The sequence below is a fragment of the Budorcas taxicolor genome, chromosome 16 (genome assembly GCF_023091745.1).
Source record: "Budorcas taxicolor isolate Tak-1 chromosome 16, Takin1.1, whole genome shotgun sequence".
Classification (NCBI taxonomy): Eukaryota; Metazoa; Chordata; class Mammalia; order Artiodactyla; family Bovidae; genus Budorcas; species Budorcas taxicolor.
The window spans coordinates 40,218,566-40,243,896 of record NC_068925.1 but is presented as its reverse complement, the minus strand read 5'-3'; the positions used below and the strand labels follow the sequence as shown (position 1 = coordinate 40,243,896).

General features: G+C 39.7%; 1 protein-coding gene across 1 annotated transcript in view; it reads right to left on the bottom strand.

The window, feature by feature from the left end:
• DNM3 (dynamin 3) overlaps nucleotides 1–25,331 on the bottom strand; it is a 636,190-nt gene that overhangs the window by 512,987 nt on the left and 97,872 nt on the right. Inside the window, exon 2 of the mRNA XM_052654294.1 lies at nucleotides 13,890–13,963. Coding sequence (XP_052510254.1) covers nucleotides 13,890–13,963 — 74 coding nt within the window. The remainder of the gene's footprint in view (nucleotides 1–13,889; nucleotides 13,964–25,331) is intronic.

Genomic DNA, 25,331 nt, shown 5'->3' with positions numbered 1-25,331 from the left:
TCTTTAAAAAACAGTTGTTTATAGCAACTCTAATCAAGGACCCAAAATACTGAAAAATAATAATTCTCTGATAAATTGTAAGTAGTCTTAGGCAGTTTTAAAACATAGGCATGTTATAAAGTGTTAAATCAAATTCTTATGAACTATTATATTTGACACACGGAAGCAGCAAGGAAATCTTCCATAAAAGAAAGAATGCTTCAGTAATTTGAACAATTACCTTTAATGAATCCAGTTAGAAAATTTCTGATTTTAAATACCTTTCTTTCTCACACTGATGTTATTGAAACAAAGGAGAGTGAAGGAATTATAACATTTAGAGAATAAGGACTGTAATAACATTTAGAGAAATATTTAACGGAAAAGTTCTCCAGGAGACAAAAATCACTTGTCCTTAACCATAACCTACAGGCTTTATTTATATACATCCTTAACAATACCTTTTAATGCAGAGAATGATCTGGAGTCTGATGTCTTTTAAAAAAAAAACCTCTCCTTCAGGGGGAATATTAAACTCCAAACGGATCACTTCTTAGAGCAGTGACACTTTCAATATACTCAGTAGTTCACTCAGACATAAATGACAGTCCGACATGCTATTAAACTAGTAAACAATAAGATCAGGTGTTGAAAAGAAGGAAACCAGTGGTATGCTGGTAAATAGTTAACAGTTGGCTCGCTGGTGCGGGAAGTCCTGATTTGTAGCATTTGCCCATTTCTTGGCTCAGACGGTAAAGAATCCACCTGCAATGAGGGAAACCTGAGTTTGATCCCTGGGTTGGGAAGATCCCCAAGGGTGGCATGGCAACCCATTCCAGTATTCTTGCCTGGAGAATCCCCATGGACAGAGGAGCCTGGCAGGCTACAGTCCATGGGGTCGCAAAGAGTTGGACACAGCTGAGCAACTCAGCACAGCACAGTACCATAAATATTCCCACCATGATGTCACTGATGATAGAGATGGGAACATAGGTACACAGCCTGATCTAGGGAGCTGGCATAACCCAGATCCTGCTTGGGACTGGAGGAAGGCCCCAGGCACTGAAAACAGTATTGTCTTATGAATATCTCCTCCCTACTGCCGTGCTCTTGATACTGCAGACCTCACCTGACACCTTGCTGATGCTTTGTCCAACTCTTGTCCTCTGAAGCCATGCCTTCCGGTATACTTCTCTCTGAAACCCAAACTACCATAACTTTATCACTTAAAAATGTTTACAGAGATGGTGATTTTCCTCTCCTTTCTCATAACACTTAGTGATTTCTTGGAATGCCCTCTGTGCTAAATACTAATTGTCCTAAAACAAATCACATAGAATAAGGCATAACGCTTTTAACTAATTTTTGGCTTGGTTTAGCAACTAACACAATAGCAGGTGGAGACAAACAGTTAAATATTCCTGTATGGGCATTATGTTGGAAATTAAACAATAATTATGAATTAACCAATTTCTATATTTATTATTCACATATTTATATTTCTTAACATTAAAATGCCTGATAAAAATATAAAGTGTGTCCTGAAAATATAATTCAAGCACGTCAAGTTTCTTATCTTAAAACTGCAATATTAACTATGTCAGCAAGATATTATACTAATAACAATCCCCACTCCTACCAACAGTGTAGCTTTGGACAAATAACTTAACCTTGCTGGGGCTCTTTTTCTAAAATAGGAATCATGATATCAATCTCAGAATATTCTTGTAAAAATTAAATAAAGCACCTTCAAAGTATATAGTGCTGATATATAATTAACGTTCAAAAGTGAGAGCAAACTGTTAGTTTTCTCCACAGTCACTGTCCTGGCCTAGCAATTCTTTTATAAAAGTTTCTAGTTATGGCAGGAAAGCCTCTATACCAGAACACTCACTAAGTATCCTCATGGTTTTTAATATCTCCCATTTGCATGACACCCAGGTCTCAGTACCCAGCACAACCAGAGTCTCAAGTCTAACCTTGCCCAGGTTCTAACTGCCCATGGCTGCTGTCTCTAAACCCCTGAGGTGAAGACATAACCCTTTGTAATAAACAACATTAGCAGCCCTTCTGGTTTTTGGAAACAGAAACCAAAATGTATCACTAGTGGTAGGTTTTATTTATTTACTTATTTTTAATCGGAGGATAATTGCTTTATAATATTGTCTTGGTTTCTGCCATACAAGAATCAGCCATAAGTATACATATGTCCCCTACCTCTTGAACCTCCCTCCCACCATCCAATTCCTCCTCTCTCTCTAGGTCATCACAGAGTACCTGGTTGAGTTCACTGTGTTATATAGCAACTTCCTATTAACTATCTATTTTACATATGGTAATTTATATGTTTCGGTGTTACTCTTTCAATTTGTCCAAACCTCTCCTTCCCCCGCTAGCTGCTACTGCTGCTAAGTCGCTTCAGTCATGTCCAACTCTGTGCAACCCCATAGACGGCAGCCCACTAGGCTCCTCTGTCCCTGGGATTCTCCAGACAAGAATACTGGAGTGGGTTGCCATTTCCTTCTCCAATGCATGAAAGTGAAAAGTGAAAGTGAAGTTGTGCCCTACTTTTAGCGACCCCATGGCTAGCTAACAGAAGTCAAAAGACAGAGAATGTTACTCAATTTTTTTATTCTGACTAGTACAGCTTTCACTTGATAACAGTATAACATCTACAAGATAGATGTGTATAGAAACAAATGTAAATAACCTAAGTAAATTAGTGAAAATATTTCAAGTACAGTAAAAGAATTAAGTTACTATAATCAAATAAATGTAGAAATCTATAAAAGCAAGACCCTTGAAGTAGGAAATGGCAACCTGCTCCAGGATTCTGGCCTGGAAAATTCCATGGACAGAGGAACCTGGCAGGCTATAGAACATGGGGTCACAAAAAGTCAGACACAGCTGAGCAACTGAGCATACATAGCACACACAAGGTGAACATATCTGAGTATTCTAAAAGATCATCTCAATAAATGCCAAAATGAAACTCAATAAAATTATATACCTATTTTTTTATTGTTTTTAATCTTTTAAAATTTAGGAATAAAGTAGTTCCTTATCAGGAACCATTAAATAGTATTTCATAGTTAAATAGGAACTATTAAATAGTATTAAAAGGCAAAACAAATAGCAAACAGCATATGCATAATTTAACACAAGAGGCATTTTCATCAAACTAGGAGCACAACCTGGTTCTATAATGGGGCATTAAAGAGAAATTAAAGATATACTGGTGGAAATAAAAAGATAAACTAATCATTATCAGCAAATACTTTGTCTCCTACTTCTAGAGAAAATGAAGTCATCAAAGGAGGACTCTGCAGTAAGTACGGACTTACCTGCAGTTTCCCCCACATTTTCCTCTTTCCATTTGGTAGGAATAGAACAGGTATCCCTTCATGCTTGTCAAAAGTACAGGAATTATCCTTGCCTAGTTTTCAGTCCCGGAATCACTCTATCATTTCTTTCTGTTACTTTCAATGGCATCTACTTTAAGGCTCTAATCCTCCTATCATGTTCCCTTTCAAGGTCCCAGTCCACAGGACACTACCCAACCAGCTTTCTTCCTGTTGCAGCAACACTGTCCCTCCTTACTCCACCTCCTGCTACCCTTCTTCACTCATTCCACCTCCATTCCTACTGGCCTCTGTTAAACTCCAAACAAACAAACAAACAGCTCCCACCTTAGAATTACCTAACTTCCCTATGCCTACACAAAAACCATCATGGCTTGAATGCTCACTTTTCTCATTGCCTAACCTTCTGTTTGTTTGGCCTTTTTTTGGCACTTGCTGCTGGTTTCTCTCTAAGAACACAAACTCCATGATGACAAGGGTATTTGTCTGATATACAGGAATCACTCAATAAACACTGGTTGAATGAATGCATCTAACAGGACAAAGTAGTATTTATGGAATTTATCCCAGTTAGGATCTGAAGGCACAAGCAAATTCCATGAACAGTGACATATATATTCCCTTCTTTCTTTTTGTCATTTCGTTAGACTTCCGTCAAGCCAAGCCTATAGTCATACTCCAGACTTCCCTATGAACAGCGTGCCTTTACGGTAAAAAAAAGAAAAAAAAAAGAGGTGGCAGTTCTCAGCTGGCATCAGCTAGAGTACTGCAGTGAAAAAGTCTCATTTTGAGGTTCCTGAAGGATTGTGGGGACAGTAAGTTTTCCATGAGGGGTAAATTTCTAGTCTGCTTCACAAGAGAGAGGAGAGGAATGAGGTATGATCCTCACTGATTAACAGGAAGTAGTAAAAGAACGATCAGGGGCTTAGAAGGGACAAGATTGAGAGACTACTGACAAAAGGCTATAAGGAAGAAACACACGATGTCCCTCCTGAAAAGAGTCCAATGTGTAAGAACATCTTTCCCTGTCAAAACTCAACAAAAAGCCCCCACTGCAACAAAGCTTATTAACATTCTGGTCAATAAGTCTCTTTTCTCAGCCATGCCAGTATTTGCATGATAAGTACTTGCTGAATAAATTAAGAAATGCAAATGAAATTACTATATAACTAAAATACCTAAGAGAATCAATTAAAAATATTTTAATCTGTCAAATGTAGAGTAAGATGCTTAATTTAAAAATTAAAATTTAAAAAAAATAGCTTTTACTCAGATCAGCAATGAGTTAGAAAATATAATGGAATAAAAGCATATTTAAACTACAAGAACAACAAAATAAATATAAATATCCTAACTAGAAAAGGATAGATGTTATATTTTTAGAATTTTACTAAAATAAAATTTAAGTAAATGAAGGGCTTCCCTGGTGGCTCAGATGGTAAAGTGCCTGCCTGCAATGCGGGAGACTGGGGTTTGATTCCTGGGGTGGGAAGTTCCCCTGGAGAAGGAAATGGCAATCCACTCCAGCATTCTTGCCTGGAAAATCCCATGGACGGAGGTCCATGGGGTCACAAAGAGTCGGACACGACTGAGTGACTTCACCTCACTTAAGTAAATGAAAGGATATAGCATAGTCCCTGTATTGGAAAAAATAATGAATATTTTGAAGATACTGATTATTGTCATGGCAGGTGGGAGGGAGCCTCAGGAGGAAGGAGATATATGTATACTTACAGCTGGTTCACATTGTTGTACCGTAGAAACTAACAGAACATTGCAATACAATTATACTCTAATTAAAAAAATTAATTATTCTCTAAATGAACCTATTGAAGCTAAAATAATTCTCGTGGCAATAATTTTGTCTTTATAAAATTACTCTAAACCTTGAAACAACAGAAAAGAACCCATAAAAAATGGGGGGAGGACTATATCCCTGATAGATATTAAAGCAAATCATAAACCCGCTAAACATAAAACACTGTGGGGACTTCCCTGGCAGTCCAGTGGTTAAGACTCTGCATTTCCACTACAGGGGACCTAGGCTGAGGAACAGAGAGTCCACATGCTGTGTGGTGCAACACTCTAGTGTTGGCACAATGAAACTAATAAGATAGTCAGAAATAGGTTGCAATAAGAATAGAATATAAGATAAAGGAGACTGGGAAAAAATTATTTCTTCATACATGAAAATACATTTCAGAACTAAGTGTTAAAAAAATATTTATGTATGGAAAGGAAAAATTATGCTAACTATTTACTTTTTGTTAAACATAAATGTTTACATTTATAGCCAAAAAGAGTAAACCTTCTATATTTTAAAAATTATATAACCAGACTATAAATCACCAGAGAGGCAGAGACTTTCTATATTTCCAGAACTTCAAATAATATCTGGTACATTGTAGATTTATAAGCAATTTACTTTTTCCAAATGACATTTTTTGAGTCCATTCCTTTGGATTAGACTTGGACTTCTTTTACATTAAAAAGGGGGTTAAAATATCTACAATTTTTATTAAAAAGTCAGCTGAATTGTGATTTACCTGCTCAAAGAGTCATGTCCAACTGTTTGAGACCCCATGGACTGTAGCCTGCCAGGCTCCTCTGCTCATGGGATTTTCCAAGCAAGAATATGGGATTGGGTTGTCACTTCCTACTCCAGGGTCTTCCCAACCCAAGGATCAAACCTACATCTTTTGAGTCTTCTGCATTGGCAGGCAAATTCTTTACCACTGCATCACCTGAAAGTGAAGTCGCTCAGTCGTGTCCGACTCTTTGCGACCCCATGGACTGTAGCCCAGAAAGCTCCTCTGTCCATGGGATTCTCCAGGCAAGAACACTGGAGTGGGTTGCCATTTCCTCCTCCAGGGGATCTTCCTGACCCAGGAATCGAACACAGGTCTCCCGTATTGCAGGCAGATGCTTTAACCTCTGAGCCACCTGGGAAACCCTGAATTGATATAGGGATTGCATTCAATCTACTGATCAAATTATAAAGTATTGCCATCTTACCATTAAGTCTTTCAATCCGTGAACATGGGATATTTTTCAAATTATCTAAATAACAGTTTATAGTTTTCAGAGTATAAATTTTGCTCTTCTTTTGTTAAACACATTCCTAAGTAGTGTATCTTTTTGATACTATTGTATAGAGAATTATTTTCTTACTTTAATTTTTTGATTGTGCATTGCAAGTATATAAAAATAGTTAATTTTTGTATCTTTATCTTGTGTCCTCTAACCTTGCAAAGCTAATTTATTAGTTCTAATAGTTTTTTACTGATTTCCTTAAGAATTTATATGTACTTGATTATATCATCTGCAAATAGAGATAATTTTACTGTATCCTTTCCAATATGAATGCCTTTTATTTTTTCTCTTGCCCAACTGCCCTAGCTAGAACTTCCAGTAAAACACTAAGTAGAAATGACAATAGTGGATATCCTTATGTTCCCAGTCTTAAAGGCAAAGCATTCAATCTTTCACCATTAAGCACGATGTTAGCTGTGAGTTTTTCATACATGTCCTTGAGGAAGTTCCTTTGTATTCTTAATTTGACAAGTGTTCCACGACAGGGTGTAGGTTTCCTTTAATGCTTTTTTCTAAGCTTATTGAGATGGTCCTGTAACTTCTGTGTTCATTCAATTGATGTGATACAATACATTACTTGATTTTCATATATTAAATCAATCTTGCAATGCTGGGATAAAACAAACCAATTCTCACATTCACATAGAATTTTAAAAGATTCAGGATAGCCAAAGCAATCTTGAAAAGAAGAACAAAGTAGAAAAACTCATTCTCAGTTTGAAAACTTAATACAAAGTAAAGGTAATTAAGAAAGAATGAGGACTTTCCTGCTGGTCCAGGGGTTAAGAATTCACCTGCCTAAGCAGGGGACATGGTTCAATCTCTGCTCCGGGAAGAATCCATCTACAGAGGGGAAACTAAGCCCATGTGCCACAACTACTGAAGCCTGAACACTCTAGAGCCCATGCTCTGCAACAAGAGAAGCCACCACAATGAGATGCCCATGCACTGCAACTAGAGAGTAGCCCCCACTTGCCACAACTAGAGATAGCTTGCATGCAGCAACAAAGATCCAGGGCATCTGAAAATAAACAAATTTTTTGAAAAAGGAGAGAGTGTGATACAGGCACAAATAGAGAGATATAGATCAACTGAATAGACTTGAAAGTCCAGAAATAAACCCATGTATTTATGGCAAATTGATTTTCAACAAAGGTGCAAAAAAATATATAATGGAGAAAGAATAGTCTTTTCAACAAATGATGCTGAGACAATATACCTGCAGAAAATGAAGTTGAGTTCTTACTTTGTACAATATATAAAAATTAACTCAAAATGGATCAAAGGCCTAAGTGTAAAAACAAAACTATAAAATTATTAGAAGAAACCATAAGGGTAAATCTCCAAGACCTTGGTTTTTACTAATTATGAGACATGAACACTACAAGCGCTTCAATCTTAAACATTCAAAGAAATTGCTGGGAAAAGTAGCAAAATCCTCAAAAAGATATGGGGAAAGATAAAAATAGCCAATTCACAAAGGAAGAAATACAAATACCAAATAAATACACACACACACAAAATTCCACATCATTGGTTCAGTTCAGTTCAGTCGCTCAGTCATGTCTGACTCTTTGCGACCCCATGAACCACAGCACGCCAGGCCTCCCTGTCCATCACTAACTCCCGGAGTCCACCCAAACTCATGTTCATCAAGTCGGTGATGCCATCCAACCATCTCATACTCTGTCGTCCCCTTCTCCTGCCTTCAATCCCTCCCAGCATCAGGGTCTTTTCCAATGAGTCAGCTCTTCACATCAGGTGGCCAAAGTATTAGAGTTTCAGCTTCAACATCAGTCCTTCCAGTGAACACTCATGACTGATCTCCTTTAGGATGGACTGGTTGTATCTCCTTGCAGTCCAAGGGACTCTCAAGAGTCTTTTCCAACACCACAGTTCAAAAGCATCAATTCTTCGGCACTCAGCTTTCTTCACAGTCCAACTTTCACATCCATATATGATTACTGGAAAAACCACAGCCTTGACTAGACGGACCTTTGTTGGCAAAGTAATGTCTCTGCTTTTTAATATGCTATCTAGGCTGGTCATAACTTTCCTTCATTGGTTACAGAGAAACAAAAAAATGAAAACAAAGCTCATTTGCCTATCAAATTATTATGGTGTTGAGAGGGGCAAATCAGTACATTAGATACAAATTCATATATAGATATAGATACAAATACACCTGTGTTGTGTGTGTATACTTAGTCACTCAGTCATGTCCAACTCTGTGACCCACTGGACTGTAGCCCCCCAGGCTCCTCTGTCCCTGGGCATTCTCCAGGCAAGAATACTGGAGCGAGTTGCCATGCCCTCCTCCAGCAGATCTTCCCAACCCAGGGATCGAATAACACACACACCATTCATATTGATAAATGGAATACTGTGTGCCATATCAGTAAACAAAGGATGTCATAGTCATCAGCGATTGGCAGCCACCACCAGAGAGTGAACAGATGAGCCCTGAGGAAACTCGGGATGTGAAAACACAAGATATTGGCCCCAGATAGCTGAGGTGCATGTCAAAGAAATGATTTCATTGAGCCCAGATCTTCCCATACATAGAAAAGCCCTAAATTCCTTAAACTTCAGATATCTAGTTTCCTTTTATTAACAGTAGTCTTTTTTCCTTCTGCTGCTAAGTCACTTCAGTGATGTCCGACTCTGTGCAACCCCATAGACGGCAGCCCACCAGGCTCCCCCGTCCCTGGGATTCTCCAGGCAAGAACATTGGGGAGGGTTGCCATTTCCTTCTCCAATGCATGAAAGTGAAAAGTGAAAGGGGAGTCACTCAGTGGTGTGCAACTCTTCACGACCCCATGGACTGCAGCCTACCAGGCTCCTCCATCCATGGGATTTTCCAGGCAAGAGTACTGGAGTAGGGTGCCATTGCCTCCTCCATTGTTCCTTCTACCTGCCCTTTGTTGCAAAATTCCTATGTATCATAGCTTCCCCCTTTCCTCGTTGGAGTAGTTATCTCAGGGATACTTGAAATGCTGTCTCTTGAGCTTGAAATTGCAAAAATTCCCACAAAAAAAAAACCAAAAAGACATAACTTGTGGAGCTCTACACCAAGGTCATATGTGTGGAGCTCTGTACCAAGGTCACAGAACAAAAATCTCTGGAACTCCCAGCACCATAGGAACTGTTGCCCTGAGCCTCAGAATCTAAACCAGCAGTTACCTGATCCTATATGTTGGGTAAAATACTCACCCTATTACCTATCTTATAGCAAACTAACCAATCATCAAATGCCACCCTTTCAGTAGGAATTTTTTCTGTCCTCGGGCTATAAAAACTGGCTAATACCCCATGAAAAGGGTTGGCTCTCCCTTGAGCTGGCCTGCTGTTCTAACAGTGTCTCCCACTCTAATAAACTTTATTCTTCCCTCATTCTGCCTCAAGTTTGGAAATTCTTTTTCATCCCACTCACACACAAAGACAGCGTTCAACTGTTAGGTTGCGTGTGCATGTTGTTTTTTTTCAGTCAACGACATGCATATTCAATGTGATCTTGGCAAGGCAGCAGAGAACAGTGGCATGAATACGTTCAGTTCAGTTTCTCAGTCGTGTCCAACTCTCTGCAACTCCATGGACTGCAGCACACCAGGCTACCCTTTCCATCAACAACTCCCGGAGCTTACTCAAACTCATGTCTATAGACATGAATTGGTAATGCCATCCAACCATCTCATACTCTGTCATTCCCTTAACTCACAGCTTCAAATTTTCTCAGCATCAGGGTCTTTTTCAATGAGTCAGTTCTTTGCATCAGCTGGCCAAAGTATTGAAGTTTTAGCTTCAGCATCATCCTTCCAATGAATATTCAGGACTGATTTCCTTTAGAATGGACTGGTTGGATCTCCTTGCAGTCCAAGGGACTCTCAAGAGTCTATTCCAACACCACAGTTCAAAAGCATCAATTCTTCGGTGCTCAGCTTTCTTTATAGTCCAACTCTCACATCCATACATGACCACAGGAAAAACCATGGCTTTGACTAGATGGACCTTTGTTGGCAAAGTAATGTCTCTGCTTTTCAATATGCTACCTAGGTTGATCATAGCTTTTCTTCCAAGGAGCAAATGTCTTTTAATTTCAAGTCTGCAGGCACCATCTGCAGTGACTTCGGAACCCCAAGAAATAAAGTCTGCTGCTGTTTCCACTGTTTCCCCATCTATTTCCCATGAAGTGATGGGACCGGATGCCATGATCTTCGTTTTCTGAATGTTGAGCTTTAAGCCAACTTTTTCACTCTCCACTTTCACTTTCATCAAGAGGCTTTTTAGTTCCTCTTCACTTTCTGCCATAAGGGTGGTGTCATCTGCATATCTGAGGTTATTGATGTTTCTCCTGGCAATCTTGATTCCAGCTTGTGCTTCTTCCAGCCCAGCCTTTCTCATGATGTACTCTGCATATAAGTTAAATAAGTAGGGTGACAATATACAGCCTTGACCTACTCCTTTTCCTATTTGGAACCAGTCTGTTGTTCCGTGTCCAGTTCTAACTGTTGCTTCCTGACCTGCATACAGGTTTCTCAGGAGGCAGGTCAGGTGGTTTGGTATTCCCATCTCTTTAAGAATTTTCTACAGTTTGTTGTGATCCACAGAAAGGCTTTGGCATAGTCAATAAAGCAAAACTAGATGTTTTTCTGGAACTCTCTTGTTTCTGTGATGATCCAGCAGATGTTGGCAATTTGATTTCTGGTTCCTCTGCCTTTTCTAAATCCAGCTTGAACATCTGGAAGTTCGTGGTACATGAACTGCAGAAGCCTGTCTTGGAGAATTTTGAGCATTACTTTACTAGCATGTGACATGAGTGCAATTGTGCCATAGTTTCAGCATTCTTTGGCATTGCCCTTCTTTGGGATTGGAATGAAAACTGACCTTTTCCAGTCCTGTGGCCACTGCTGAGTTTGGCAAATTTGCTGACATATTGAGTGCAGTACTTTCACAGTATCATCTTTTACTATTTGGAATACCTCAACTGGAATTCCATCACCTCCACTAGCTTTATTCATAGTGATGGTTCCTAAGTGATGCCCACTTGACTTCCCATTCTAGGATGTCTGGCTTTAGGTAAGGGATCACATCATCACGGTTCTCTGGGTCATGAAGATCTTTTTTGTATAGTTCTTCTGTGTATTCTTGCCACCTCTTCTTAATATCTTTTGCTTCTGTTAGGTCTACCATTTCTGTCTTTATTGTGCCCATCTTTGCATGAAATGTTCCCTTGGTGTCTCTAATTTTCTTGAAGAGATCTCTAGTCTTTCCCATTCTATTGCTTTCCTCTATTTCTTTGCCTTGATCACTGAGGAAGGCCTTCTCATCTCTCCTTGCTATTCTTTGGAACCGTAGCATGAAGGAAGATCTTAGTTCCCTGCCCGGGAATTGAACCTGGGTAGCCTGGATGAAAATCAGGAATCCTAGCCACCAAACCAGCAAGGGCTAGCAGCTACAAGGTGTTTTTCCCTATATCTTTGCCCCCAGTAAAATATGCATGTATCACAGAGGCAGAAACTGTAAATGCAGGTAAAACATTTATTATTAGAGACACAGCGCAACAAGTGGGTGAGCACACAGAAAAACAACCTGTTTAGTTGAGATAGAGGCAAGACAGAGATGCACACTTAGAGAAAGGTGTGGGCGTCCCCCCTGGTGAGGAGGAGCGCAGTAAAGAGGCTGTTGGTCATTTCTATAAGGCAGTTTTTCCAGGTCTTTGTCTTCATTCAGGCCACATATCTGGTTCCTTTTACCACATGTGACATAACCTGGGACCCTCCCCTGGGGTGTGTATACACCCCTCAGTCAAGATGAATCTCGAAGTGAAGGCTTCTGAGAGAAGCAAGACTCATTAAGGCCTGGAATTATCCTCTGACTTCTTATTTCAGGGAGACTTTATGCAAACGTGTAATGTCTCCCTTATCCTGTCACCCTGATTATTTAACTTATATGCAGAGTACATCATGCAAAATGCCGGGCTGGATGAGGCACAAGCTGGTATCAAGATTGCTGGGAGAAATATCAATAATCTCAGATATGCAGATGACACCACCCTTATGGGAGAAAGAAGAGCCTCTTGATTAAAGTGAAAGAGGAGAGTGGAAAAGCTGGCTTAAAGCTCAACATTCAGAAAACTAAGATCATGGCATCTGGCCCCATTACTTCATGGAAAATAGATGGGAAAACAATGGAAACATTGATAGACTTTATTTCTTGGGGTTCCAAAATCACTGCAGATGGTGACTGCAGCCCTGTATTAAAAGACACTTGCTACTTGGATGAAAAGCTATGACCATCCTAGAAAGCATATTAAAAAACAGAGACATTACTTTGCCGACAAAGGTCCATCTAGTCAAAGGTATGATTTTTCCTGTGATCATGTATGGATGTGAGAGTTGGACTATAAAGAAAGCTGAGCGCCAAGGAACTGATGCTTTTGAACATGGTGTTGGAGAAGACTCTTGAGAGTCCCTCGGACTGTAAGGAGATCCAACCATTTAATCCTAAAGGAAATCAGTCCTGAATATTCATTGGAAGGTCTGATGCTGAAGCTGAAGCTCCAATACTTTGACCACCTGATACGAAGAACTGACTCATTGGAAAGGACTTTGATGCTGGAAAATTGAAAGCATGAGGAGAAGGGGACAACAGAGGATCAGATGGTTGGATGGCATTGCTGACCTGATGGACATGAATTTGAGCAAACTCCAGGAGTTGGTGATGGACAGGGAAGCCTGGTATGCTGTAGTCCATGGGGTTGCAAAGAGTCAGACATGGCTGAGCAGCTGAGGAACCTAACTGAACTGAACTCCCTTATCTTTTTTCTCAGAAGGGTCTTTGCCTCTCTTTGTCTTTGCCATGATTATTCCCTTGAGGTGTTAACAAGAGACAAAGACTGGCTATTTACCTTGTTTCTGCTATTATATTCATCTTCTTCAAGAGCAAATGGGAGGCTGGTGTAAATTCCTCAAATGGAGTCTACCTATCTCTTGTCTTAGAAATTGCAAAGAGGAAGCTGGCTGATTGTGAATTTCCAACCTGGAGCTCGCCTATCTCTTGACTCAGAAAACGCAAAGAGGTGGCTGGCTGACTGGAAATGTCCAACCTGGATCCTGTCTATCTCTTAACCTCAGATGGATATTAAATTACTTTTAAAAAATTCTCAGACACACACACACACACATAGGCATGGGAAGCAAGCATACCAAAGGGGTATTAGAAGTTATGCCATACTGTAAAATTACAGATATATTACAATGAGAATAAATGTAATAAAAGGAATTGAAATGTAATAAAAAGAATTTTAAAAGCAATGAAAAAGGGAGTGTTTTAGAGAAACATATCGGCAGCTAATGGTCACCAAAACATTCCTGCTGCTACGACCCAAAACCCAGCAATGAGAAAATAGGTACCACAGATACAGTCATCCATGTAGCAATCATCCTTTTCCGTTACCTGCTTTGGAAGTAATCAGCTGCAGCACTAGAGGCCTTCTAGTTACAATGCCTGACCCTCGAGGGAGAAAGTCCCTAAGAAAAAAAGAAAAAGAAAGAATAGATTAAGGCATTTAAAGGAATTCTTATCACTGATCAAATTACAAATCAAGATCCATAATTTTCAACCTTTCAATGCAAGACCCATTTTATAAAAGAGGTATTTGCAAAACAAAAAAGGAGGAGTGGGTAAGGGTCCTTATACTGAATATTAACACATGCATTATTATAATGACCTCACTGGAATATGCAATTCACTCATTTAGCTGGGGTTAATTCATAAAAATTTGCCTTACGCTACTGTGTATTGTCAATTATTTTTTATTTTCAGATAACATACATTTAGAAAAACATCTGATGTGGAAGTTAATCCTTAAACTCTTTGGTAATTAAAAAATTCATCGCTTCATCCACCTTTGAGACTAATATTCACACCATCAAATACTGCCCATTTTAAGAGGTAATAAAGGCACACTAAACTGTATCTTTAAATACCTAAAATTTCTCTCCAACACAGTCACACAAAATATGGGATTCAGTTCAGTTCAGTCGCTCAGTCGTGTCCGACACTTTGCGACCCCATGAACCGCAGCACACCAGGCCTCCCTATCCATCACCAACTACCGGAGTCTACCCAAACCCATGTCCATTGAGTCAGTGATGCCATACAACCATCTCATCCTCTGTCGTTCCCTTCTCCTCCTGCCCTTCCCTTCTCCTCCTGCCCTCAATCTTCTCCAGCATCAGGGTCTTCTCAAAGGAGTCAGTTCTTTGCATCAGATGGCCAAAGTACTGAAGTTTCAGCTTCAACGTCAGTCCTTCCAATGAACAGTCAGGACTAATCTCCTTTAGGATGGATTAAGTGGAGATAAATGTTGGGTATGTAAGAAGTAACAGCATAAAAAAAACTGTAATTTGATTTTTTTTTTGTTTTCATTCCTGATAGGAGCTTATTAAAAAGGAGATTTTTTTTCAAATAAACATTTTCTTTCAAATGGCAGGCTAATATGCCCTAGATCAATAAAACTACAGCAAAGAGAGTATTTTATAATTACATCTACACTGCCACATAACTCAGTACAGATTCTGCAATGTTAAAGAGAATTCATAAACATATCTATAACACTGCTTTTAAAAACACTTAGAATGCTTCACAACTTTTAGAAGAGTCATAATTTTAGAAATCACAAAATTCCATTCAAAATAAATTTCAGACTCAATAGCAATGGGTCCCATAAAGTAGCTCCAGGACCACCAGAAAGTATTTTGCCCACAGACACCCAGGATCCATCTGGGGAAGAAGCAGCATCGAGACTCTTTAACAAGCACCACGGGACTGATGTTTACCATGGCTGGAGAACCACTGGCCTCACAATAGGAAATGTTCCTGAACGATCTAGTGGGTAATAACAGCATGGGATCTCTTCAAAAAAATTAGACATACCAAGGTAACATTTCACGCAAAGATGGGCACAATAAAGGGCAGAAATGGTAGGGACCTAAAGGAAGCAGAAGATATTAGGCAGAGGTGGCAAGAATACACAGAAGAAATATACAAAAAAGGTCTTCACGACCCAGATAATCACAGTGGTGTGATCACTCACCAAGAGCCAGACATCCTGGAATGCAAAGTCAAGTGGGCCTTACCAGCATCACTATGAACAAAGCTAGTGAAGGTGATGGAATTCTAGTTGAGGTATTTCGATTTAAAAAAGATGATGCTGTGAAAGTGCTGCACTCAATATGTCAGCAAATTTGGAAAACTCATCAGTGGCCACAGGACTGGAAAAGGTCAGTTTTCATTCCAATCTCAAAGAAAGGCAATGCCAAAGAATGCTCAAACTACCGCACAATTGCACTCATCTCACACGCTTAAAGTAATCCTCAAAATTCTCCAAGCCAGGCTTCAACAGTGTGTGAACTGTGAACTTCCAGATGTTCAAGCTGAATTTAGAAAAGGCAGAGGAACCAGAGATAAAATTGCCAACATCTGCTGGATCATCAAAAAAGCAAGAGAGTTCCAGAAAAACATCTATTTTTGCTTTATTGACTATGCCAAAGCCTTTGACTATGTGGATCACTACCAGACCACCTGACCTGCCTCCTGAAAAATCTGTATGCAAGTCAAGAAGCAACAGTTAGAACTGGACATGGAATTTTAGAAAGATGGTAGCGATAACCCTGTATGCAAGACAGCAAAAGAGACACAGATGTACAGAACAGTCTTTAGGACTCTGTGGGAGAGGGAGAGGGTGGGATGATTTGGGAGAATGGCATTGAAACGTATATAATATTATGTAAGAAATGAATCACCAGTCTAGGTTCGATGCAGGATACAGGATGCTTGGGGCTGGTGCACTGGGATGACCCACAGGGATGGTATGGGGCGGGAGGTGGGAGGGGGTTCAGGATTGGGAACACGTGTACACCCGTGGCGGATTCATGTATGATGTATGGCAAAACCAATACAGTATTGTAAAGTAAAATAAAGTTAAAAAAAAAAAGAAAAAGAACTGGACATAGAACAACAGACTGGTTTCAAATAGGGAAAGGAGTACATCAATGCTGTACATTGTTACCCTGTTTATTTAATTTATATGCACAGAACATCATGAGAAACGCTGGGATGGATAAAGTACAAACTGGAATCAAGATTGCCAGGGGAAACATCAATAACCTCAGATATGCAGATGATACCACCCTTATGGCAGAAAGTGAAGAAGAACTAAAGAGCCTCTTGATGAAAGTGAGAGAGGAGAGTGAAAAAGTTGACTTAAAGCTCAACATTCAGAAAACTAAGTTCATGGCATCTGGTCCCATCACTTCATGGGAAATAGATGGGGAAACAATGGAAACAGTGACAGACTTTATTTTGGGGGCTCCAAAATCACTGCAGATGGTGACTGCAGCCATGAAATTAAAAGATGCTTGCTCCTTGGAAGAAAAGCTATGACCAACCTAGACAACATATTAAAAAGCAGAGACATTACTTTGCCAACAAAGATCCATCTAATCAAAGCTGTGGTTTTTCCAGTAGTCATGTATGGATATAGGAGTTGAACTATAAAGAAAGCTGAGTGCTGAAGAATTGATGCTTTTGAACTGTGGTGTTGGAGAAGACTCTTGAAGGTCCCTTGGACTGCAAAGAGATCAAAACAGTCCATCCTTAAGATCAGTCCTGAATGTTCATTGGAAGGACTGATACTGAGGCTGAACCTCCAATACTTTGGCCACCTGATGAGAAGAACTGACTGATTTGAAAAGACCCTGATGCTGGGAAATATTGAAGGCGGGAGGAGAAGGGGACCTCAGAGGATAAGATGGTTGGATGGCATCACCGACTTGACAGACATGAGCTTGAGTAAACTCTTGGAGTCGGTGATGGACAGGGAGGCCTAGCGTGCTGTAGTCGACGGGGTCGCAAAAGTCAGACACGACTGAGTGACTGAACTGAATTGAATGGCATGGAATTACTATCAGTTTTGTATGAAAGCTGGCAGAACACAGCTTCAACACAGATGGGATTTCAGTAAAGAACAGCTTATACAACCAGTAAAGGTCAGTGAGAAGGCTGCAAAACCCAGGCTTTAGCTCCACTGATACTTTAAAACAGGGCATTTCAGAGATAAAATTGAGCAAAATTTTCTCCACTTACAACTAATTTATTTTGCAAGCACTAGTATAAATTCTAACAGCCTCTTAGGTAGGTTAATGAAGTTATTCCTTGACTCCAAAGGCTAAGTTTCATTCTGAATGTCATTGACATGACTAAAATAGAGAATAGTGAAATTACAGATTTGTTTTACTCTTTAAAAAAATTCTACCAGAATAAATAATATTATTTACTTATCAAAAAATTCACTGAAAAACTAAGAACTCCTAGAGAGATACTGTGGCCATGGGTCTGTACTTAGGTGTATGAAATCTAATAAGAAGAGACATGCATGCACGTAGAAAACCATTTAGAAGGGATCAGATAAAATACATTAGAGTTCAGAAGAGAGAGACTAAAACGCTTTTAAAAACATTTTAGTCAGTTCAGTTCAGTCACTAAGTCATGTCCAAATCTCTGAGACCCCACAGATTGCAGCACACCAGGCTTCCCTGTCCATCACCAACTCCCAGAGCTTACTCAAACTCCTGTCCATCAAGTCGGTGATGCCATCCAACTATCTCATCCTCTGTCGTCCCCTTCTCCTGCCTTCAATCCTTCCCAGCATCAATGTTTTTTCCAGCAAGTCAGTTCTTCGCATCAGGTGGCCAAAGTATTGGAGTTTCAGCTTCAGCATCATCCTTCCAATGAATATTCAGGACTGATCTCCTTTAGGATGGACTGGTTGGATCTCTTTGCAGTCCAAGGGACTCTCAAGAGTCTTCTCCAACACCACAGTTCAAAAGCATCAATTCTTTGGTGCTCAGCTTTCTTTATAGTCCAACTCTCACATCCATACATGGCTACTGGAAAAACCACAGCTTTGACTAGATGGACCTTTGTTGGCAAAGTAATATCTCTGCTTTTTAATATGCTGTCTAGGTGGGTCATTTACTCCTTGGAAGGAAAGTTATGACCAACCTAGACAGAATATTTAAAAGCAGAGATATTACTTTGTCAACAAAGGTCCGTCTAGTCAAGTCTATGGTTTTTCCAGTGGTCCTGTATGGTTGTGAGAGTTGGACTATAAAAAAAGCTGAGCACTGAAGAATTGATGCTTTTGAACTGTGGTGTTCGAGAAGACTCTTGAGAGTCCCTTAGACTGCAAGGAGATCCAACCAGTCCATTCTAAAGGAGATCAGTCCTGGGTGTTCATTGGAAGGACTGATGTTGAAGCTGAAACTCCAATACTTTGGCCACCTGATGCGAAGAGCTGACTCATTGGAAAAGACCTTGATGCTGGGAAAGATTGAGGACAGGAGGAAAAGGGGACGACAAAGGATGAGATGGCTGTACGGCATCACCAACTCAATGGACATGGGTTTGGGTGGACTCCAGGAGTTGGTGATGGACAGGGAGGCCTGGCGTGCTGCGGTTCATGGGTTCGCAAAGAGTCAGACATGACTGAGCGACCGAAGTGAACTGACTAGGTTGGTCATAGCTTTTCTTCCAAGGAGAAAGTGTCTTAATTTCACGGCTGCAGTCACCATCTGCAGTGATTTTCGAACCCCAATAAAGTCTGTCACTGTTTCCATCATCTATTTTCCATGAAGTGTTGGGACCAGATGCTATGATCTTAGTTTGCTGAATACTGAATTTTAAGGCAACTTTTTCAGTCTCCTCTTTCACTTTCATCAAGAGGCTCTTTAGTTCTTTATCACTTTCTGCCATAAGGGTGGTGTCATGCACATATCTGAGGTTATTGATATTTCTCCCAGCAATCTTAATTCTAGCCTGTGGGTCATCCAGCCTTGCATTTCATACGATGTACTCTGCACATAAGTTAAGTAAGCAGGGTGACAATATACAGCTTTGACCTTCTCCTTGCCCTATCTGGAACCAGTCTGTTGTTCCATGTGCAGTTCTAACTGTTGCTTCTGGAGCTGCATACAGATTTCTCAGGAGGCAGGTCAGGTGGTCTGATATTCCCATCTCTTTAAGAATTTTCTACAGTTTGTTGTGATCCACACAGTCAAAGGCTTTAGCATAGTCAACAAAGCAAAACTAGATGTTTTTCTGGAACTCTCTTGTTTTTTTGATGATCCAGCAGATGTTGGCAATTTGATTTCTGGTTCCTCTGCCTTTTCTAAATCTAGCTTGAACATCTGGAAGTTCATGGTTCACGAACTGCAGAAGCCTGTCTTGGATAATTTTGAGCATTATTTTACTAGCATGTGAGATGAGTGCAATTGTGCAGTAGTTTGAGCATTCTTTGGCATTGCCCTTCTTTGGGATTGGAATGAAAACTGACCTTTTCCAGTCCTGTGGCCACTGCTGAGTTTTGCAAATTTGCTGACATATTGAGTGCAGCACTTTCACAGCATCATCTTTCTGGATCTGAAGTAGTTCAACTGTAATTCCATCACCTCCACAAGCTTTGTTCATAGTGAGGCTTCCTAAGTGATGCCCACTTGACTTTGCATTCCAGGATGTCTGGCTCTAGGTAAGTGATCACACCATCATGATTATTTGGGTCATAAAAATCTTTTTTGTACAGTTCTTCTGTGTATTGTTGCCACCTCTTCTTAACATCTTCTGCTTCTGTTTGATCCATATCATTTCTGTTCTTTATTGTGTCCATCTTTGCATGAAATGTTCCCTTTGCTTTCTGTAATTTTCTTGAAGAGATCTCTAGTCTTTCCCATTCTATTGTTTTCTTCTATTTCTTTGCACTGATCATTAAGGAAGGCTTTCTTATCTCTCCTTGCTATTCATTGGCATTCAAATGGATATATCATTCCTTTTGTCCTTTACCTTCAGTTCAGTCGTTCAGTCATGTCCACTGCGACCCCATGAACCACAGCATGCCAGGCCTCCCTGTCCATCACCAACTACTGGAGTCCACCCAAACCCATGTCCATCGAGTTGGTGATGCCATCCAACCATCTCATCCTCCTGCCCTCAATCTTTCCCAGCATCAAGGTCTTTTCCAATGAGTCAGCTCTTCACATCAGGGGGCCAAAGTATTGGAGTTTCAGCTTCAACCCAGTCCTTCCAATGAACACCCAGGACTGATCTCCTTTAGGATGGACTGGTTGGATCTCTTTGCAGTCCAAGGGACTCTCAAGAGTCTTCTCCAACACCACAGTTCAAAAGCATCAATTCTTTGGCACTCAGCTTTCTTTATAGTCCAACTCTCACATCCATACATGACCACTGGAAAAACCATAGCCTTTGCCTTTAGCTTCTCTTATTTTCTCAGCTATTTTTTAGGCCTCCTCAGATACCATTTTGCCTTTTTAAAAACATCTAAGTATATATAATTAGAAACTCTTTTAATAATCTCCAGAATCTATATTATTAATAGAATATTTGCTATTTTGGATGTTTTCAATAATCACTTTAAGAAAATCAGACGTGCTCTGTGCCAAGGCCTAAAAAGAGAAAGTTAATTTGAGAATCAAAATGGATAAAGGAAAAACAAAACAAAACTCCAGAGCAAAGAGCTAGAGGCCATCTGTTTGAGTTATTAGGACCATGAATGAGGTTTTAGTATATATAGGTACCAAAAATAAAATACACAGGACTGAGTGATGGTGTTTAACAAGTCAATAAAGTATTTTCTTTAAGAGAAAGAGGTAGAAGGAAAGATGGAAAGGAGGAAGGGAAAAAGGAGGTTTAGTTACTTAATACCTTTGTGCTGGCATTTGTTTCAACTCATGCTTGTGATCATATGTTTATAATGTAGATGTAATAACAATTCTTTGAACATTATTAAAGCAAAAGAGAAGGTATCATACATTTTAAATAGCAAATAATTATCATATGTTTGGCTAAAATGTAAGCCAACAGATACAGCTTACACTTATCTCTACTTTTGTATTAAGTAAACAGAACTTTTCATTAAGAGTAATAAGTGATTTCAAGTACCCACTTCGTGGCTCTAACCAGTTCTACCTGCAACACATACATTCCCACCAAAAGTCAAAAGATTTGGTAACCAAATCCTGCCATTTCAAAGTCTTTTCTGACTTCACAGCAGGATTTGAGCGCAAGAAAGCACCAGTGAGAAATTTCTTCTTAAGAGTAATTAATCTGGCTCCCTGAAGATTCACATCATTCTGGTGATACAGCAGCATGAAAACCATATGCCCAGCAGCCTCCTGCTGTGAGAGCTGAGGGGGTGAACACTCAAATGAAACACAAAGTACCTCACATAGAGCCCCAGTTCTACCACAGAATGGGCAAAATTCTCTAAACCTCAGTTTTCTTTTCTACTAATTTGAAATAATTCTATGAAATCAAATGAAATGCACACATGGCAAATTTGCAGGATGCGTGGGGCTGGTGCACTGGGATGACCCAGAGGGATGGTGTTGGGGGTGGGGGAATGAGGGGTTCAGGATTGGGAACACATGTACACCTGTGGCGGATTCATGTTGATGTGTGGCAAAACCAATACAATATTGTAAAATTAAAAAATAATAATAATAATAAATAAATAAAGGAAAAAAAAGAAAAATAAAAACCAAAGCACCACAGAAAAAAAGTAGTACTATTATTATTGCTATGGGGTGTTTTCCCTTATATTTTAGCATATTCTCATCTACAAAAAAACAGTCTTGACAATTTTTAACATTTCATGAATCAAATGTGGATCTGAAGTTCCTGAGACTCCGCCCGATTTGTCCTCTTGATGCTGACCAGCTGCACCGGTTTGGAAATCTCAGTTCCTTATTCCAGCCTCAATCGACAGGGAGCCAGGGCACTGATAAGAATCATGCATAATTCATTAGCCACTAAGTACAACCATCCATTTGAATTTCAGGTGGTTGGTTCTGCTGAAAGCAGATCTAACAGAAAAATTACTTCATTGAATTAATGCTGGAAAAAATGACTGTGCCTTTACTATTATTGTGGATATAAATTATGCAACATTTTCCTCAAAAATGGACCTTCAAGCTAAAGTGCAAAGAGTAATATGGAGAAATGTAGTATTAAATTGACTCTCTTCTTTAGCCTGAATGCCTCACCTATGATCGGACTGTACAGATTTTAAGGCAGGAGTAGTGTCTCCATCTCTATGCCACATAGCAGCCACAATCCAAATGCCTTTCTTCTCTCTCAGCCCACCTCAACAAAGCACCAATCTACACAGTCTTAACAGCTGGTCTTCAGGCAATAAGTCAATTCTCTTTCATGCTTTCCTGATTCCTGAACAAAAAGTAGAGAACAGTTTCCATGCTATGGTCTAAGAACCACTTTGATAACATTTCTTATTGGCTCTTCCGGAAACTTAGTTACCAAGAAATATGATCATTGTTCAATTACAAAATGAGTGACCCTCAGAAACCTAAAAAGAGAGCAATGGCTGTATCAGAAAAGCTAAAAGAATTCTCCCCCTTAGCAAATAAATTATGAACATGCTTTTGTTCAGTATAGATGTAATGATGACTAACTAGATGGTCTGTTCAATAAATAAATGTTTAACATCTGCCCTTGACTAAAGTCAAGAGGTATAACTCTTAACCTCCAATAAGTTAATTCAAATAACTGATCCATTCAGACAATCTTAGTCTTGGAGAAAGGTTATTGATGTTCAGTCATTCAGTCATGTCTGACTCTTTGTGACCCCATGGACTGCAGCATGCCACACCTCCCTGTCCTTCACCATCTCCTGGAGCTTGCTCAAATTCATGTCCATTGAGTTGGTGATGCCATCCAACCATCTCACCCTCCATCATCCCCTTTTCCCCCTGCTTTCAAGCTTTCCTAGCATCAGGGTCTTCTCTAATGAGTCGGCTCTTCCCATCACGTGGCCAAAGTATTGGAGCTTCAGCTTCAGCATTGTCCTTCCAATGAATATTCAGGACTGATTTCCTTTAGGATGGACTGTTTTGATCTCCTTGCAATCCAAGGGACTCCCAAGAATCTTCTCCAACACCACAGTTCAAAAGCATCAGTTCTTCAGTGCTCAGTTTTCTTTATGGCCCAACTCTCACATCCATACATGACTAATGAAAAAACTATAGCTTTGGCTATATGAACCTTTGCAGGCAAAGTAAGGTCTCTGCTTTTTAATATTCTGTCTAAGTTGGTCATAGCTTTCCTTCCAAGGAGCAAGTGTCTTTTAATTTCATGGCTGCAATCACCATCTGCAATGATTTTGGACTTCAAGAAAATAAAGTCTGTCACTGTTTCCATTCTTTCCCATCTATTTGCCATGAAGTGATGGGACCAGATGCCATGATCTTCACTTTTTGAATGTTGAGTTTTAAGCCAACTTTTTCACTCTCCTCTTACACCTTCATCAAGAGGCTCTTTAGTTCCTCTATGCTTTCTGCCATTAGGGTGGTGACATCTGCATGTCTGAGGTTATTGATATTTCCCCCAGAAATCTTGATTCCAGTCTGTGCTTCATCGAGCTCAGCATTTCGCATAATGTACTCTGCATATAAGTTAAATAAGCAGGGTGACAATATATAGCCTTGATGCACTCCTTTCTCAAATTGGAACCAGTCCATTGTTCCATGTACAGTTCTACCTGTTGGTTCTTAACCTGTATACGGGTTTCTCAGGAGGCAGGTCAGGTGGTCTGGTAGTCCCATCTCTTTCAGAATTTTCCACAGTTTCTTGGGATCTACACAGTCAAAGGCTTTGGCATAGTAAATGAAGCAGAAATAGATGTTGACGTGGCAGGTGGGAAATAACATGCAAATAACTACAATAAGTATAACACGCTCTATGGTTAAGTTCTATGATTGATAAGATGAAGTACCAACACACCATAGGGAATAATCTATTCTTCTTGGGGTACTAGTCAGAAACTATTTCAGAAACACATGAGGTAGGAGGGACTTCAAAGGAGATCAGGAGGTATAAAGACATGGGAGAGAGATCTACATAACACAGAACATCGTGGAACTGTAAGTATTAAAGAAAGGTCAGGATGAGGTGAGAAGCATCTGGAGAAGACCTTAGAGGCTTCAGTTGTTTTCTTTTTTTTTTATTCCTATGAAAATAAGAGGGAACTGAAGAGTTTTAATTGATCAAATTACAGATCAATTTCAATTTCATGATTGAAAAATGAACTGTAAATGCCACTAGAGAACATAGTCTTCTGCTGAACAAAATTATGCTAAAAAATAACCTAACAGTGGGACACACTTCCTTAGGGTCTAATATAATGCATTTTATTTATTTGACTTGCTGTGCTTTGATCAGTGTACCAATCCTATGTCTAGAGTAGTGTGCTGATTTTGTATGCATGCTGGATGTTTAATTTGTAAAATACTACATATTGTATCAAAGAGGGAAAAAAAGCCATGGGCTTCCCGGGTGGCACAGTGGTAAAGAATCTACCTACAATGCAGAAGGCTCAGGTTCAATCCCTGTGTTAGGAAGATTCCCTGGAGTAGGAAATGGCAACCCATTCTAGTATGCTTGCCTGGAGAATCCCATGGACAGATGAGCCAGGTGGGCTACCATCCATGGGGTCGCAAAGAGTCGGAAAGGGGGACTCTACAGAGAATGTTGAAAAGGGGGATGACGAAAGATAGGGAGACTAGTCTAGGTCACTGGGGAAGAAGATGATAAAGGTTAAGTCCAAGGCAGTGATAGTGAAGACAGAAGACAATAAAGAGAACAGACCCTTGACAGGACTTAATGATCACTTTCATGTGGAATGAAATGATATGAAGGAGTTAGATAAATCTCACATTTCTGGTTTGGGGACCTGATTGAAGAGTGGTGCCATTAACCAGAGAAGAAATACAGAAAGATCTAGTTATAGCTGATGATATGTTTACCGTG